The 18936-nt window shown below is 40.2% G+C and overlaps 1 protein-coding gene across 23 annotated transcripts in view; it reads left to right on the forward strand.

The window, feature by feature from the left end:
- The window catches only part of DOCK3 (dedicator of cytokinesis 3), a 220321-nt gene that overhangs the window by 188284 nt on the left and 13101 nt on the right, over window positions 1–18936 (forward strand). For 12 of the 23 annotated variants that reach the window (XM_074603250.1, XM_074603258.1, XM_074603251.1 and 9 more), the window contains 11 exons: window positions 4201–4287; window positions 6237–6341; window positions 9828–9969; window positions 11315–11481; window positions 12024–12110; window positions 12555–12734; window positions 13715–13798; window positions 15088–15204; window positions 16465–16586; window positions 18187–18322; window positions 18659–18806. In XM_074603250.1, the coding sequence (XP_074459351.1) occupies window positions 4201–4287; window positions 6237–6341; window positions 9828–9969; window positions 11315–11481; window positions 12024–12110; window positions 12555–12734; window positions 13715–13798; window positions 15088–15204; window positions 16465–16586; window positions 18187–18322; window positions 18659–18806 (1375 nt within the window). The remainder of the gene's footprint in view (window positions 1–4200; window positions 4288–6236; window positions 6342–9827; window positions 9970–11314; window positions 11482–12023; window positions 12111–12554; window positions 12735–13714; window positions 13799–15087; window positions 15205–16464; window positions 16587–18186; window positions 18323–18658; window positions 18807–18936) is intronic. The other 11 variants (XM_074603255.1, XM_074603263.1, XM_074603257.1 and 8 more) reach the window with 1 other exon arrangement.

Consider the following 18936-nt stretch of genomic DNA (forward strand, 5'->3'; position numbering starts at 1 on the left):
GAACCCAATTGATCATGCTTTCTGGACAGCAATAGCTTGAAAACTACACAAACATTTACTGTCTAGTTCACTGCTAGATTTTATTAACTAAAAATTCTGACCAGCTCCCATCGCAGCAGCACAGTATGTATTCTCCTTAGCAGCAGTCAGGTGCTGTGAGAGACGGAAATCTGTATTTCCAAAGCAGTTCATTTTTAGATCATGTGCTCCATACCCAACATTTGAACTAATTTCTTTTGTGCACCCTCATTTGAATCGTATTTCTAAAAGAAATCTGCATAGTGGGATGTGAGTAAATAAAGGTTGCCATTAGTAAATGTTGACGGTCTCTACCTGTGCCTCCTGGTGTGCAGTCAGCAGCACTCAACTGAGAGTTGCTGGTGCCATAGGAGAAAGCTGCAATAAGTATCATAGGAATGTGCTTTTCAAGTGAAGGATGTAATATAGACCATGAAAACAGATCAGACGTCAGGAAAATAGAATGCAGTAATGGGAGAAATTAACAGTGGAGAGACTAGGAAATTATTTGAAGAAGAGGAAGAATGATGCTTTAGAGGGAAGTGGCACTTGCATAGCACATGGAATTATATATCAAATTTCTACGCTGATGGTACTCATCAACATCACAGATTTTAAAACAGAGGATCCCAGTGACTCAGATGTCCATTCATTCTCTTTTCCTTTCAAATATCTGCAAACTCTTTTCTTCTCTCTAAGAAGTTACCTGTATATTGTGTTTCTTCACTTCTGTATCTCGTCTTGTCTCTACAGAATATTCAGCTAGTACAATGGAATTTCTCTGTGTGGAAATTTAACTGAAAGAAAGAGAGAAAACCTGAGTTAGGATGACAGGAATAGTATCAGGGTGCATGTAGTAGAGCCGGTATAAAGAGGAAAAAAAAAGATGTGGTTACATGTTGTTAATTTAATTCACATCAGAAAAGGATTGTGAAAAGGTGACATCTTTAGGATGACCTTAAGGGAAGACAGACAGCAACTATGTAGCCTTTAGCCACAGCATCCCATTTGGAAGTGAGACTCTGCTCACACCGAGTGACAGAAGCCATTTATTCCTGGCCAGCTGTTTTAGAAGAGACTTTTCCGTGCTTTCGCATAAATACGGATCAGCTAAGGGCTGAAAATCTACGTATAGTATCTCTGTAAAGTATGTTGAAACCTTAAAAAAAAAAAAAAAAAAAAAAAGGCAATGGGGTTTGTGTTTGCAAATATAAACACTTAACTGGTTAATGCTGTTGATCCCAATTCAGGGTATCAATGTCATGGACTTTGATAACCCACAGCAAAAATCCTCTTAATTTGAGATCACAGAAACCTGAGTAATATTCTGAGTATTCAGGGAACTGCTCTTTCAGTTCATTTCCTATTGTATGTGTTGTATTTATCTAACTAAATCTCAGGCTTCCCATCATCCCAAACTATTAGCAGAATATCCAAATTGATTCTGAAAGAATCTTTTACTTTGCAAGATTTTATGTAAGATTTTGTAATTAACTAAAGCTAAAGAGATGTAGGATCATTATTTTTGCCTTTTTAATTCTTACAACTATACTCTCTTTTAATAGAAAAGCTCCTACACTTACTGGTTTTGCTGTTCAGGGAAAAAAGTTTTGCTGGTATTAAGGATGAGAGAACAGACACTACAAACGTGTGCATAAAGGGCAGCATTGTAAAGTACCTGATACACTAAATCAAACCATGTAAAGATTCACTTTTTTTAAGTGAAGGTACATGTAACCAGAAAAGCTATTTCAATATTAAGTGCTAATATTTTACATAATTACTGTTACCAATAATTTACAATATTGCTACTGATGTTCTTAAAACTTAAGGTGATAGTCTAACTCACACATTAATTTTGTTTTCACTACAACAGGGTCCCAGTTAAAACAACTGGCAAGTTAGCCCAGTAACGCATAAAAGTTAATCCAATAAAGGTTCAACCGAGACCTTTACATAACTATGGTAAGAAACAGTCGTTCCCCCAAAAGGCTTCCAGTCTATGCAGGTAAAAGATGATGGGAGAGAAGAGTTCAGTTCAAGGGTGTAAAATGAGCACTCAAAAAAGCTAAGTGAGGCAACAGGAGTGCTTCTCTCAGTGTGGGTGTGCCCAAACTCAGTCTCTTTCTTCCTTAACTCTGAGGGCAAGGAGCATGGTGTGCTACAAAAGACTTATTGTACACAGACTATAAGTTCATAGAATCACAGAATGGTTTGGGTTGGAAGGGACCTTAAAGATCATCTAGTTCCAACCCCCCTGCCATAGGCAGGGACACCTCTCACTAGATCAGGTTGCTCAGAGCTCCATGCAGCCTGGCCTTAAAATCTTTCAGGGACGGGGCTTCCACCACCTCTCTGGGCAACCTGCTCCAGTGTCTCACCACTCTCATGGTGAAGCACGTCTTCCTAACGTCCAGTCTGAATCGTCCCATCTCTAGTTTTAATCCATTCCCTCTAGTCATACCATTACCCGACACCCTAAAAAGTCCCTCCCCAGCTTTCTTGTAGGCCCCCTTTAGGTACTGGAAGGCTGCCATAAGGTCTCCTCAGAGCCTTCTTTTCTCCGGACTGAACAACCCCAACTCTCTGTCTGTCCTCATAGGAGAGGTGCTCCAGCCCTCTGATCATCCTCGTGGCCCTTCTCTGGACACATTCCAGCATGTCCATATCTCTCTTGTAGTAGGGGCTCCAGAATTGGATGCGGTACTCCAGGTGGGGTCTCACAAGAGTGGACTAGAGGGGGGAGAATCACCTCCCTCAACCTGCTGGCCACACTTCTCCTGATGCAGCCCGGGATACGATTGGCTTTCTGGGCTGCTAGTGCACACTGACGGCTCATGTTGAGCCTCTCGTCCCCCAGCACCCCCAAGTCCTTTTTCTTCAGGGCTGCTCTCAAGCCAGTCGCTGCCCAGCTTATATCGGTGCTTGGGATTGCCCCAACCGAGATGCAGGACCTTGCACTTGGTCTTGTTGAACTTCATGAGGTTGGCATGGGCCCACATCTCCAGCCTGTCAAGGTCCCTCTGGATGGCATCCCTTCCCTCCAGCGTGTCAGCCGCCCCACACAGCTTGGTGTCGTCAGCAAACTTGCTGAGGGTGCACTCTATGTTGCTGACGAAGGTGTTAAACAAGACTGGTCCCAGTACTGATCCTTGAGGGACTGCACTTGTCACGGGACTGCACTTGGACATGGACCCATTGACAGCCACTCTTTGGGTGCGGCCATCAAGCCAGTTCTTTATCCACTGAATTGTCAGTGCATCAAAGCCATATTTTATCAGCTTGGAGACCAGGATGTCATGCGGGACAGTGTCAAAGGCTTTGCTCAGGTCCAGGTAAATGACGTCAGTTGCCCTCCCCTTGTCTATTGATGTTGTGACCTTCTCATAGAAGGCCACCAGGTTTGTCAGGCACAATTTGCCTTTGGTGAAGCCGTGTTGATTGTACCCAATCACCTCTTCGTTATTCTTCTGCCTCAGCAGTGCCTCCAGGAGGATCTGCTCCATAATCTTACCAGGCACGGAGGTGAGACTGACTGGCCTATAGTTCCCTGGTTCATCCTTCATTCCCATTTTAAAAAAGGGAAAGATGTTTCCCCTTTTCCAGTCAGTGGGGACTTCACCAGAAGTTGAAGAAATGAGTTTTGCTTTCCATCCTGAATATGGATATTCACTCAGTGCAATAATGCAGGATGGTTCTGAGGATGTTTTGTCTCTGTATTTGAGTGTTTCCCTTGCTTGGCAGTTTGGTGCTTTCAGTGGGAAGCAGCAGCCCTGGGAAGGGACGTGCTTTGCTGGGGAGCTGAGCCCTAATGCCTTACTCCAGGGAGTGTTAGTGCCGAAAGCAAAGGAGATACTGGGGGCAGGTTGAAGGGGCATCTAAGAAGAAAAATTGTTAGTTGTATTATCTTTCTCCAAATAAGTTCCCAGTCTTGTGAGTGGACTGTCAGTAACAAGCAGTATGTGTGTCTAATTTCAATGGAACATATGCAAACTTTATCATCCTGAAGAAGGACTTAATCTGATATTTAATGGAAAGTGCTTCCATCACATTGCATTTTCACATATAATCCCTGGCATTTCATACCAAATGAATTCCCAAAATTGAGTTTCCATATTCCTCTCAGCTGAGATGGCAATAGCATTCTGTTTGCTGTGAGTGTGATTTGCTTTGGTTTCACAGAGCTGGGAGTTTGGAATCCCGCTGTGCAGAGAACTGGCCATACAGTACGAAAGTCTCTATGATTATCAGAGCCTCAGCTGGATTCGGGTAAGTAGCAGCAGTTCCTCTCCTTGCAGACTCCCTTGTCATTCCCCAGGGAATTCTGCTCTCATCTCAGAACATTCTGAATTTAAAAAATAATCATATTCCTTATACAGCTCCATGCATTTACAGTGACTTCTTTGCCACTGATTCATTTTGATGACTTTATAGGTCCACTGAAGTAATTCCTAAGTCTACTAGCAGTAAAATCCCAGGAGTATGTGGACACAGCACAACCAAAGGAGCTGCGCTTGCTATTGCAATTGCATATTTATCTATATTTTTGCATAAAATATCCTTTTTCTTTTTTAAAAAAAATAATATCGATGTTTCATTTTAATTCCAAAAACATCAGGGACAGCTTGAGCGTCAGTTGACATAAGAGGAACAAGAGAGAAGGAATGGAGAAGGCAATGTTTATGGCATTCTTGTCAATATACAAGAGTCTGGTCCTTCAGTAGAACCGAACACATGATGCAATCACGGCACATTTGTAGCATTGTGCTTTAATCAGAAAAAGTCAAAGTTCTGGTTGTTATTTAAGCGCTTTATGAATATGAATATAGTTACCTGCTTTTGTCCCCTGGGGTAGCATGCATATGTGCAAATTTAAGATTTATGCTATGTGGATGTATTCTTATACACAGTGGTTTAAATTCTCTTTAAAAGTCAAATTTATTCTGAAGATAGATATCTGTCTAACTGGGTCTGATGAACTGCACACCTGAAGAACCTATTTTCTTCAAAGCGGCCCTAAAGAGAGTACGAGTGACCATCTTGGTTGTGCGTTTGTTTATTGTAGACATCTAAAATAGTGCAGTATCCTGGTGTACAGGTAAAGTGACCGTGAACGATGAGCAAATCAACTTATTAAAGGCTTAGTCAAGTCATGCATCAAGACTTTCTTTCCTAAAACATCAGTAAATTAGCTATTCTTGCTTTCTCTTTATTAATTGGCAGGTGAAGAGCATCTCAGCTGATCAGTGTAACCAGTTTGCCTCATCTCTCCGCTCACCTCTGTGTGTTCTGTTTTCTGTTCAGGTTCCCTACATCTGTGTTGACCTGAACTGACTTGAATTTCTCCCCACTCTAAAAAGTTTTTCTCTATGCTATTCACATCATTCGACACATTCCTTTATTCCTCCTGCAGTAACTTGGGGACCTTCTCCATTTTAGAAAAGGAGTTAATGTGTATTGGAACTGAGAACAAAACCTTGATGCAATATTCTAAGTCAGAACTGCTGTTAGGGTTCCCTGCAGTGGAAGTAATGATGTCAAACTGATGCTTCTCTTTAAAAAGCTATCTTTTTGCTGTAGTGAAATTCCGGTGAGCCTTTCAACTGAGATTCCGTTTGGCAAGGGGTCTTGAAATCCTACTCTTGATACAAATGCTAGCATGTGCCACAAAACTAATAATTGGAACTAAAGAAAAGTCCTTTTATTTTTTCCAAACCCCTTTTTTCTTCCATGTTAAACCTACTGGTGCACAGAGCTGTAGAAGATTTAATTTTGTTTCATCCTTTTTCATGCCCCTCAACTCAATTAAGGCAAACCCAACTGAATTGGTACCATTTTCCAGACGGTGGTATAAATTTTGAGCTGTAGGAGAGAATAGGACACTGTGAGCCAGGCAACATGGATCTTAATCTCAGTTTTGCCATTAATTCTGCAATGTAAAGAAAGTTACGTGCAAGACCTGTTTAATTTAAAATGAGATACAACAGAAAAGTTCTCACGTGTCATTTCCAAAAATGTAACATGAGTATGATGATACCATAGGCTGTTCCACCATGTAGACGGTTTAATTAATAATTTTTATCTTTAAAAGAATTTTAGTCTTTTCATTAAAAAAATGTGGGGGCAAAAGCATAATGTGGTATTTAATGTGTCTTGAGATTCCGATGTTTTAAGTGCAGCTTTAAGGGTCTGATAGCAGCTATCTTTTTCCTCTGCAGAAAATGGAAGCTACCTATTACGATAATATTATGGAACAGCAGCGCTTAGAACCGGAGTTTTTCAGAGTTGGTTTTTATGGTCGGAAATTCCCATTTTTCCTGCGGGTAAGCCAGACTTACACAAAATATGACAAAGTGACCAGGCTCAGAGTAGTTTTTGCTGTGGAGATAAAATGTCTGCCATTCAGTTTATTTTTTTTATGCCTCCACTAATAGAAACAGCTTTCTGGCTGAACTGAAGGATGTCGTCCATTGGGAATGTTCTTGGGAACAGAGATCAGAAATTTGACTCACGCCTGTGTGTATTTTTGACAATCTGCACATGCAGCACAAACGGCTTCTATATTGAGCAAAATGTTGTATTGCAGCAATGTTGGGTCATTACTCAACTAATTTTCATCATCTCAAATTATCACGCTTTAAAAAAAATCTCACAGGACAGAACTACTCTGATCCCAGACTGATGACTCCCTTATGCTATCTACAAGCGAAAATTTCCTCTCTCTTCAACAAAAAGCCTAGCAGCTTCTCCGGACATTGCCCTTACTTTGAGCTTATTGTCTGCTGGTGTATACGGGATCAGCTGGGAGTGCGATCCATTTAAAAAGTGAAATTATCATCTTTTCCTAATGAGGAATCAAACTTAAAATGGGTATTTGTTCATATAATGTCTTGTTGCTGGTTATGAGCAAGGAAGGAATATAATCTGACAGCTGTTGTAAGAACTGTCTAAAAATTGAGAGTGGATGCCACCTAGCTTGACAGGACCAGCTAACTTGAAGCATGCTTTCAAGGACTGGAGGTGCATGTTTTTTGCGCTCTCTTTAAAGAACGGTTTGACAAGAGATGGCACCGCTCTTGAGTTATACAGTAAGAAGCTACAAAAAGCCAAACTGCATACCATATTTTTCCATAGGGTACACATTTTGAAAATTGCACTCCTAAATTTCCCTCTGATTACTAAGTATTTCTTTTTAAGTAGTATTTAAAGATTGGTGTTTAATCACAGTCCTTTAATGGAAGCACGGGATGGGAAGTAAAGGCAAGTTGGAATTAATCGAGGTGAAAATACCAGTGGATAAAGTGGTACCTTCATGTTATTCAAAGGTGAGGCTGAACAGTGCCATAATGCAGCAGCCGGCACTGGTGTGCAGAACACACGCGCAGAGGAATCTGAGGCAATGACAAGTGTTGCAGCATGAAGCAGTAGTTTCCCTTTCTTGAAGATCTCCAGAAAAACTGACAATTTATTTTTTTGTAAACAGATGTTTCAGAAAATTAACGACAACAAAATCATTATGGCACATAAGCGTTGCTACATTTGAAGTAGCACCAGTGAATCTAGCTTAGCTTATGATATTATGGATCCTACAGCCTTATATTGGATCCTGCATGGCCCATATCCTTAACACCGCATGAGTTTTCAGTGCACAGCACTTACTCTTCACAAAACGGTGTAACAATATGGATACTTGTCTGGAGACATTAACAGAGAACATGAGCGTACATAATTATAATCCTTGTTAATTCTGCAATTATATTTGGTAGCAGTACTTCTGATAGCGGATTACTAATGTAGCAATCTCATTAAAAGTCATCCTCCTCCTTTCTCTCTCTAATGATCCATACAGCATACACATTGCGAAGCACAGACTAAGCCCATTAGCAATCACATCAGCATGGATCACACTGTAAAGAGATTGGAGGCAGCTATTCGAGAGAAGAAAAAGATTTACATGGATTTAAAATTTTCAAATGGATATGGCAGTGATATAAAGTGATCAAAAAACTCAATGCCCTTTTCTCATTTATTTTTCTATCGCTGTATAGCTTAAGATAGAAAATAACCACTTCTTTCTACATCTTTGATTTTGAAGACCCTTTGTGTAGAAAAGTCATTGTTCATGTTTCTACAAATTCTGCATCTATTTCTAGTGTTCCTACATAAGTAAATTTAAACTGTCCACGTTTTCCACCTACCAGAAGTTCAAGGAAGGTCTGACAAGCTGTGTTCTGAGATCTTGTGTAGGCATCTGTCTGAAGAGTTGATTAAATTTAGCTTTGAGGTGTTTTCAGGGCATTATTTTTAGAATCACAATAACTTTATTTATAGGCTTACAGTATTCCGGATTGCTGCAATCAAAAACTAAAATAGAGAATGCAGTAAGTGTCATACAGAGATTCACCTTCAAACATGGACTCACTCCAAATTTAAGAATAGCTGCAAAGTTTGGGCATTGCAGACTGAACTGTCAAGATTCATCATGCAGTTTTTCTCCCAGTTCATTGGTTGCCGAGACTGATGCATACAGAGTGACAGATGTCACAGCTGGAACATGAGATCTCTTCCGTGAAGTTGAAATGCAAAGCCAAAGATAACTGCACTCCTTGGCCACATTTTACGATCAGAGTTTGCTGCTTTCTCTTTGGTTTTGCTACAAAATCACAAACTGCTCAGCCAGAACCCTTTTCCAGAGCAATTAGCAAAACATTACTGCATATACTGCAGCTTCTAAATGCGAGAAATAGAATGGGGGGAACTGTTCTTGTTTGCTGGCATTCTTTCTTTGTTTTATGAAGGTGAAACATCTCCCTCTACTTATAGTTTTTGTTAAGTGTACAAGAGTTGAAATTACCGAAATTAGAGAATTTGCCTGCTTTGATTGGTCTAGCATCAGGAGACATTAACACCAATTAAAGTGGTGTTTTGTGGTAATACAGTTAAGACACTGGAATACAATCTTTATGACACTGAGGACTTTAGAAATCCTGTATCTTGCTGTTCCAAGTTTGAGAGGGCTCAAAAAGCATGCAAGAACTCTGCACAAGTGATTTGATGCCTCAAGAGGCATATCTAAATGCAAGCTTTCCATTACTGGCAGAAACGAAATTTTTTTGTTAAGAGGAAATTGCTTTTAGAGCTGAAGGGGAATTTGCTAAGTAGGCACTGAGAATTCTTGGTAAGACTTTTCCATATTAGTCCACGATAGACAGGGGAGTTCCTGAGGATGTATTGATCAGAGGTGGATTGTATGGCTATGACAATACAGCAATGATTAAACAATTATTTTTGTGAACACTTTGTTACGACTTTGCTCTAAGGATAACTGATAAATTGATAAACATGTATCTCCCTCTGTTCTATGAATCCTCAGGACTTTTATCCATCTGGCGTAAATTGTATTCGACAGCCGCTTTCCCAATGTAGAACGGCTGAGCTGGTGACTTGGTCCTAACTTCTGATTGATACATTTCAGTACAGTCCAATTAAAAAATAGTCCCTTTTCAGTTGTCTGAAAAGCAAGTAAGAAAAGACAATAGGACTGAATGCTGCGTCTGTATGGATCAGAGGCATCTTTCTGTTGAGAGATCAGTGGAAGTCTACTTATTTATCACTTCCTGATGAAATACGTTGTACAGAAAAAGGAAGGAATATATCAGCTGTGTTAAATGCACGTTTTACTCTGACATTAGCACATTGACATTGTCATTTATCTTTGGTTTTGAAGCAGTAAAATTTAAAGTGAGATAAAAGACGATAGTATTTAACTTACTTTTCAGGAGACTAATTTATGCTTGTCCCTCTTGCAGAACAAAGAATATGTATGTCGGGGCCATGACTATGAGAGGCTGGAAGCCTTCCAGCAGAGGATGCTGAGTGAGTTCCCACAAGCCATTGCAATGCAGCATCCAAACCACCCAGATGACTCTATATTGCAGTGTGATGCCCAGTGTATCCTTCAGTGAAAGGGCAAAGTATGATTAGAAGAACTGTGATAGAGCATAGAGGAGGAAGGTATTGAAAAGGTCATCAACTTGGATACCACAGTTGTGGAGTGTCTTAGGTAGAGCTGAATATGGACAAAACCATACGCCTGTCTACAGTAGACATCACGTGATTCATTGCGCTATGCATTGTCGGAGAGAACTGTCACTTTTTATTCAGGGAATAATGCAGGTCATAGTCGATGTGTAAGGGAAATAGCTGTGCTCGGTCACATCTGCTTGGTCACATCCATGTTTTAACCTTTACCAACAGCGTTGCCATAATGCACATTTTGTGCCATTAAAAGTATTCCCAATACCTTCTCTTGGAGAACAGTTTTTGGGAACAGATATGAATTCCAAAGTGTTATTGTACATTGTCCTTGTTTTTCACATCAGTATTTTTTTGCGGTTTTTTTTGCAGTCTCCCTTTCTTTTAAACTGCTGAAGTCTTTTATGCCTAAGGCTTTGAATCGCATTCTTCTCATTGGTAACCTGTACTGGGATTTGATGCGACCAGTACAATGCTATATATGTTTAAGGACTGAACCACATAATATTTAATGGGTCTGCAGAGACTTTTGGAGATTTTAGTAATGAGAACACCGCTGTTTGGCTTGTGTGACAACAGCAAGGACATTGTGCAGGACTTCAACTATAAGGACATTGTCAGCAAGTGAAATCTCCCAAAATTGGTTGGTGTTTCCACTTGTCTTTCGTAACACGTGCTTTTCACTCCTCTTTGCTATATAACACTGATAGTTTCATAGACAGAGGGATTGTCTGTATGTGTGTTTTGGTTGGTTTGTTTATGCTTGCAGAGATCTTGTCTGTAACACTGAGGTTAAACCAGTTTAATTAAACTGGACTGCAAATTGATGAAATAAGGACAACTTTGTAGAGAAAGCTGAAGTATCTACGGTGAAATTTATCAAAGGTAAACATCAGATATATAGGTACCCACACACATCGGGATCTACTGAAGTGCCTGCACAAGTGAAGCAGCTGGCTGTAATTAAAACTAATAGCAACTGGATATTTTGCCTGCTGTAGATATTTTGGATTTGGATGCCTTGCTACATACCCTCTGCATCCTCAAGTATCTTCCTCTTTGGTTAATCTGGCTGTGAGGCACTGTAACTGTACACTCTCCTAGTAGTTCTAGTCTAGTGTTCTGTTGTTTCACTTGCAAAAGAGTGTTGGAAAACAACGAGGAGTGTGACTTTCTGAATTCACCATCCCGTTTCTTCCCACAGTAGAGGCAGCTTTCCATTTTGATGTCCCGTGGCTTTCTTTGACCACATAATTTACAGATTTGCAGATCTATGCAGTGACTCCCATCCCAGACAATGTAGATGTGCTGCAAATGGACCGTGTCCCTGATCGCATAAAGAGCTTCTACCGAGTCAACAACATCCGGAAATTCCGCTATGACAGGCCTTTCCACAAGGGACCAAAGGACAAGGAGAATGAATTTAAGGTAGAAGTAATGAATAAGCAGTGTTTAAGTGTTAATCTCATCAAGGCAAATACCATCTTGTTATTTTATGCTGATAACAGCCTTTCAAGTAACCCTGATTTGATTGTAGTAACTCTGGTAACAAGTAGCTGTTGAGTCCAGTGGTTACACACCTGACATAATTAAAGCATTGTCCAGTTTAAAGGTGAGTTCTTCTACTGCCAGGAGAAATGCGTTTTGAAGCAAGGATGGGGCTTTTTGTTTGGCTTGAATTTTTTTCTCTACTGCCGTAAGTGTCTGCAATGTCCTCTTGGTTCCCATGACAGAATTGGTGGTCAGCCTTTACAGTTTAATACAAATGTTGAGTGTGTTGCCTTAGAGCATACCAAATTCTGGGTTTGTTGTTCAAGTGACTGTCAGCATGACATTCTGCAAAGTAAGTTAATGCTCAGGAGATTAATGTATTCTTTTCTGAACTTCACCCCCTTAGCACCTGTAGTAAGAGTACGGCTGATGTGATTGTGATTCACTGTGTACCTCACATCCTCAATTACTCTTTGCAGAGCTTGTGGATTGAACGTACCACTCTGACCTTGACTCACAGTTTGCCTGGAATCTCTCGTTGGTTTGAAGTGGAGAGAAGAGAACTGGTAACATTCGTAGTTCCTGTAATTGGGGTTTGAAATGATGTTACTGAGAACATGGGATAGGCAACTTAAAACTCTTGCCGAATGGCTGAAATCTTGCCTTTTAAAATGATGAAGTTTACCAATGATTAAGTATGTCCTTTTTCCACCACTTAGTCTAAACAATTGCTGAACGTAACCAGGGGAATTATGCAAGGGAACATGACAGTGCCAAAGAGATGGAATAATTGCGTTGCTGCCATGTCTTCAGTATACAGAAGGAAGTCATCACAACTCAGTGACCTGACATATAGCACTGCCAGCAGTAAAGTTTGCTAATGTAGCTAATTTTCTACAAAGCAGAAACAGAGATCACCGAACAATCCTAGAGTATCATTTCATTACAAGGAAGATAATAAATCCCAGTGAAGTATCCATGGAATTAAAGTATATTTTATTGCCTTTGAGGTTGAAGTCAGTCCTTTGGAAAATGCCATTCAAGTGGTCGAGAACAAAAACCAGGAGCTGAGAACACTGATAAGCCAGTACCAGCATAAACAAATGCATGGTAACATTAATCTTCTCAGCATGTGTCTGAATGGAGTGATTGATGCAGCTGTTAATGGGGGAATTGCACGATACCAGGAGGTAAGCCAGACTCTGCGTCTGAATTTAGTATCATCTTTTCTCAATTTTATTTCTGTTTCCGTTTCAAAGAGAGTATGACTTAATAAGATAAGACATTTTCAAGCACATTATCTAAATATGAGGTTAAAACCCCTACTTGATTATTCTGCATCAGTGCTTGCATAGCCACACATCAACAGGAGGATCCAAAGGTGGAGCTGAGATACTGCATTGAAGTAGGTATGGTTGACAGTGGGCTTTCTCAAGAATGAAACTTGGCTTACCTGAAATCCTGACTTGGGAGGTAAAAGAGTGAATTTATTTTTTTTTTTAATACTGCCTACATTATAAATCCATTTTGCAATAGAGGCAGTGGGACTCAGTAATTGAGACTGATTGGGCCGGTAATCAGGAAAAGCTGCTAATTTGTGCTGCTCAGCCATTATCTTTCCTAGCCTAACTTCAGATTTACTGTAACCCTAAAATATGCAGTATGTTATCTGGCATAATCTTTGGCAAGCTGTACTTAAACTCTGCATCGCAAAAGGTAAGTCTAGGGTCAAATACTGAAGAATGGCAGCAGCGGTCCAGGGGTGTGGGACATGTCTTCCCTACAGAGCCGTGAAGAGAACGATCTTCATCCTTTACATTAGTTACCACTTTACTCACTTAATTCCTTGAATTTTAGGCAGTTATGTGAAGAAAGCTATATAAAATTCAAATAACCGGATGATAAAAGGCTTAGTGGTATTGCTCATCACTGTCACATGGGGAAACCGGGTCAGATTCATGATTTAACAGAACCATCAAGGTTGCTAAAACCATACTGTAGATTTACCTTGTATCCCAGAGTGCTTTTAGCACTAAAACTGAACTGCTGCTTTTAGCTTAATATATTTAGTTTTTCTAAGATTGTGGACATTTTCCTCTCATCCTTTGACAGCAAGTTACGATGAAGTATCTTCCAGTAAGCAGAAGGCACTTCTTTATTTTTTTTACAGGCCTTTTTTGATAAAGATTATATCACAAAGCACCCTGGAGATGCAGAGAAGATCACACAGCTCAAGGAACTCATGCAGGAACAGGTACTGTTTTTCAGATGCAAAACAACATTGCTACAGTGTCTAGATTCATCAGCAGTCAGTCTAAACAGATGCAACTGATTCATTCAGAAGCAAAGAACTGTGGTACAGGGGTTGTAAAGTACATTTAAACAAAAAAGAGGGGGGAAATGGCCAAGGAGTTTATGAACAAGCCATTCACCTTATGGGACATGAGGTGAAGCTGAGATAAAAATACATTAATTTTGTTGTTTCCATTTATTTATCCAATAGACACCTTGCCACGTTTCAAGCCTGCCGTTCATTTTTGGCATTTTGAATTATGTCTTCCCAGTAAATTTCAAAGATAACCAGAGTCAGGACAGGCCAGGTCAGGCTTGAGATTAATTTGGCAGAGCTACATAGGAAAACTTAATGCCTATTTATATTATCTGCAGTTTTATTTCTCCTTAGCATCTCCATGAAACATCTTGGTAGATAAAGTTAGCTGGATGCTTTGATGAGAGCGAAATCAGAAAATCACACCCCTCTTAACTGAAAGTTTGGCAAGATATACCCCATTAAACAATGTGTCCAAGTCTGAGTAGAGCTACTAGACCTCTTTCTCCAACAAATCACTTAACTGCATTTCAGATTTCCCATCTGTATAATAAAGATAATGCTTATCTCCCTTCGATCCTCAAGAGGACGTTTGAAGATTAATTAGTTATTGTTTGTACAGACTTTGGATCATGTAGGGAATTATATACATCTTAAGCCCGCTATCGTTACTCTTTTCTTTCATCTGAAAGCTTATATCATCTCATTCAATCACTAATATATGTTTGACCTTTGAAAAAGTGACCTTTAAAAATAAATAATGAGCAACAGAAAGAGTGACTATGCATGCCACACTGCCACTGCTCAGCTCAATTATCAGAAACTCCTTTTAGAAATCTCTGTTGGCAACTTTGACCCCTTCTGTGACACTGGGTGGAAGGACTTTTCTTTGTCACAATGAATTATCTGTGTGAGGATGTAATGCTGTTCACTCTGGAGAGAGAATCAATCTGGTAATTTTTTACAGTTATCTCATAACAAAAGTAATCCAACATGACATAAATGTACTTGTCTCACACTTAAAAGTACTTGTTGAAGTAATATGAACTTGCCAGCTCTCCCGGGCTTGCTTCATTATCAGCAGTCTTGTAAATGAACAGTGGCATATTTTACAGTACTTTCTTGCACATTGATGGAGCTGCGGGACAGGCTTCTGTTCTGTCTCTTAGACACAATTTAATTGGTTTTGTGATGTTATGTTTTGTTTTTAACAGGTACATGTCTTAGGAGTGGGTCTGGCAGTCCATGAGAAATTTGTACACCCAGAAATGCGTCCCCTGCATAAGAAACTGATAGACCAGTTCCAGATGATGCGATCCAGTCTGTACCATGTAAGCTGATTAGTCAGTTTTCCCATTTTGAATCATTCAGAGTTATGATTAGACTTCTATCAGTTGCAGTAAGGTTCACAAAAGAACTGGGCTGATACAGCATCGACTGAACCTACTGGATTGCCAAATTATCAAAAGAATTCTTGATTTTTTGTACAAGAATGAAGTCCCAATAAGTCTGTTAACTTAGCCTTTCATGTAAACTAGGATTTTTAATACTTGTATGTTCTTTGTTGTATCACAAAGCAATTGTAAAGCTTGATTTTTCAGTTACAGACCAGAGGAAGAAAGATTAATAGAAAGTGTTAGATGTTGAACTCTTTGAAAGAACTGCCATAATTTGGAATAGCATGACGTGGATTAGGCCCTCCAGAAGTGTTTTTATATAGGCAGCAACAGAAATTCCTGATGGTTACTTTAGGCATCCAGCTCTGGTGATGAGGACATGCACTATTATGGGTCTGTAGTTTCTATATAGTCACGGAACTGCCTCCGGAGCATGGTTCACACAACCCGTTATATACCAGAAGTACAAGTGTCATCCTCTGTCATCCGTGCGTGCTCTGCTGTACATTAGTATTCCGTGACAACTACACTTGAGACATCTTTGCCAGGCGGGTCTCAGAAATTTGCAGTGCATTCTCCTCTTTCTGGTATGTAGTGACGTCTTTATGGATACCTAGACATTACCTTGAATATGATCACAACCAAACTAAAGGGCGTATTCTATAATGTAAAAGAATTGTTTGAAATATGTGTGTTAGCACTTCACTTTCCAACTGGAGTATGTATTTTCCTAAGGTACCTTCTACCTTGAAAGCTTTTTTCTCCATTCTTAGGAGTGAACCCTATGCAAGGAGGGCCAGAAATAACAGCACCAGAATTTTAAAATATGGCCTTTGTCTTTCAAAGCAGACGAGATTCATATAGGTCACAGTTCCCAGTTTGAGTTCAGTACCTTTGTGAGAGTAAGGACAAGATCTGTATTTTTGAGTCCACATTTATTTTTTTGAAAAATGTAGGTGTCTGTAATTTGGGCCACACTATGCCTCCATTTTCCTCCCAAATTCCTGAAATAGTGGCTAGAAAGTGTCATTGGAAATAAACAGAAAATAGGGTTGTAAAGCACTGAAGCGCTTTATCCTGTGGAAATGTAGGATAACTGCAGAGAACATGGAAACAGATCAGGATTTTCCTGACAAGAAAACTTGAAGAAAAAATTTCCATGACCAGCTTAGCTAAAGTATGTTCCCTTTGCAGGAATTACCTGGTTTGGATAAGCTGAGTCCAGCCTGTTCCGGCACTAGTACACCGCGCAGCAATGTTCTGGTTTCACATGGACCTATGAGCCCGGAGAGCATAAAGCTGGTGCATCGACACAGGTACCCTGGGTTTTTTCTCCTGAAATATCTAGGATCTTTGCACACTGTTGCATTAAGATTCAAGGATCTAAGAAGTGGTTAACAGTACTGCAGGAGGAGCAGGATGAGTTTTGGCAGAAGTGCCTTTTGTCTTCATTCAGTGCTAATTATTAAAGTTTGATTGAGGATTGGAATCAAAAAGTTGAGAAGTCCCATTTGCAGCAAAGGCCAAATGCCTCCAGGGGTTACTCCATCACTTCTACTACACACCTACACATACACATCTGCTGTAGAGGCAGAAATACACGTCTGCCACTTAGATCCCCAGATTCAATCTGACTTTGGAGGTTCCAACTTCTCCTACTTCTGTTATGCAAACAGCAAATAAATTGGTCCTTAAAGGAAAATTTTACTGCTTGTTTTAGAACCCAACTCCATTTTTAAGGATCAAAAAATGTTCACGTCATTGTTTTTTATAATTCTGATCAATCAGAACACAAGTATAAGAAAAGCTGCCAAGGTGTTTTGATCGAAATACCAAAAAATGTCATGGTTTTCACAGAAACATCTGAAAATGTGGATGCTTGTTCAAACTGAAAACCCATCTATAAAAAATGAAATAATGATTGAGGATAAAAGTTGGGATTTTCAGGGCAAAACGATGTTTTTGTATCCAGCCAAAATTGCTTATTTGAAAATACACATATCCATGCCAGCATGAAAAACAGTGACAGGAATGTCACTGAAATTAGGAAATTTTATTTGTTCTTCCGTGTTTATTTCTCTTGGTGGTTTCACACAGCTTAGCTGTTTTTAGAGCCTGGCATAAAAAGCTGTGGAAACTTGGTCTTGAGCACATGAATGCAGGATGGTGAAATTCTTTTTGCTATTCAAATTGAGTAGCTCTTATATACTATAGTGACTTGGCAGCTGACAATTGGTGTCTGGGTGACAAAATTTTTTTCCTCAAAATTCATCACTTTGTAAAGCCTTTTTTAGTTCATAGGGCAAACTAGGGAGATTTGTACAATGTACAAAATATGTATTTGTGTATGTGATTCAGAGTGACAAAGAAAAAAAATCAATGAGTGAGATGAGGGTGCAGCCCGCACACCAGCTGGGCTGTGTTAACTTACTGTCAGCTACGAAGTTGCCTGCAACTGTAATGCTGAGGCCCAACAGATGCAATAAGGCAAACTGTATTTTGACCTGCGTGCCTTGTCCTTGGCGTCCTTTGGAATGCTTTTTTTAAGGTGCTCATCATACTTCAGCATTAAAAATGAGAGTGGTTTCAGAACATTCTGTTATAAACAAGACAAATATGCACCCAGCATCCATGACATGATGGTTAACCTGGCTTTGGATTCTGAAGTTCTACATCCTACATATTATGTTGTCGTACATGTAACCTTATTGTCACTTCTTGCATATTTACTCACATTTATGGATTTGTTTAGGCTTATTCAGCTTGATTTTTCAGAAGTGTTTGACATCTAGAGGTGACCTAAAGCAGTAGGTAACTGCGGGTACTTACTAGCTTGGAAAAATATTAGGCTTCACAAATTAAAACCCAGGTTCAAAAAATAATGGTGCCCTTGTTCTGTCTCTGCTTTTATTCCAGCCCACTGAACTTGCTTGGTTCAGTCCGACACTCATCCTCCTCTCTGTCGTCCCACACCTCCAGCGAAACAGGAAACCTGGTTATCCTGACGGACAGTTCTGTGGGGGAGACGGCTGAGGACATGTACCACATGCAGGTACAGCTCCAGCACAGCCAGGGGCGGCTGTTAGAGACAGCACTGAATGTGCTGCAGAGTGAAAGTTGATACCGTGGTCCAAGATCACACTATTGCTTTCAGAAAGTGAGATTTTAGTCGGCACATTGTTTATCTGACCTGTTTAACACAGGCAGTTAGTATTGCTCTCGGTTTGTGGGAGGGTGAAATGAGCCCCGCAGTCCGGAGTGCAGATGCCGTGGCCTGCACTGAAGCTGTTTCCTAGACAGAGGCTGCCCTGGGTGTTGTGAGACAGGTAAATAATCTAATGTACCGATCCGCTCAGTTCTCTCTCGATGATTTCTCTGCCTCCTGCAGCTTGTTTACCCTAACTGCAGGTACCAAGACTCGGTCACCAACGTCTCTGTTTTATCCTCGTCCCAGGCTAGCCCTTCCACCTCAAGCCTGAGCTCTACTCACTCGGCACCGTCCCAGATGATTAACTCTGCCCCTTCCAGTGCTCGAGGTAAGAATGGATGGACCCGAATGAAGGGTTAACTGGCCCTGCAGGCGTCCCCTGAGCCTGGCAATGTTGTTGGCTTATTGGTGAAAGACCGCCTACACTGCAATATACCACTGTTTCTCTTTTGGGAGCT

This window comes from Larus michahellis, chromosome 10, assembly GCF_964199755.1.
Source record: "Larus michahellis chromosome 10, bLarMic1.1, whole genome shotgun sequence".
Classification (NCBI taxonomy): Eukaryota; Metazoa; Chordata; class Aves; order Charadriiformes; family Laridae; genus Larus; species Larus michahellis.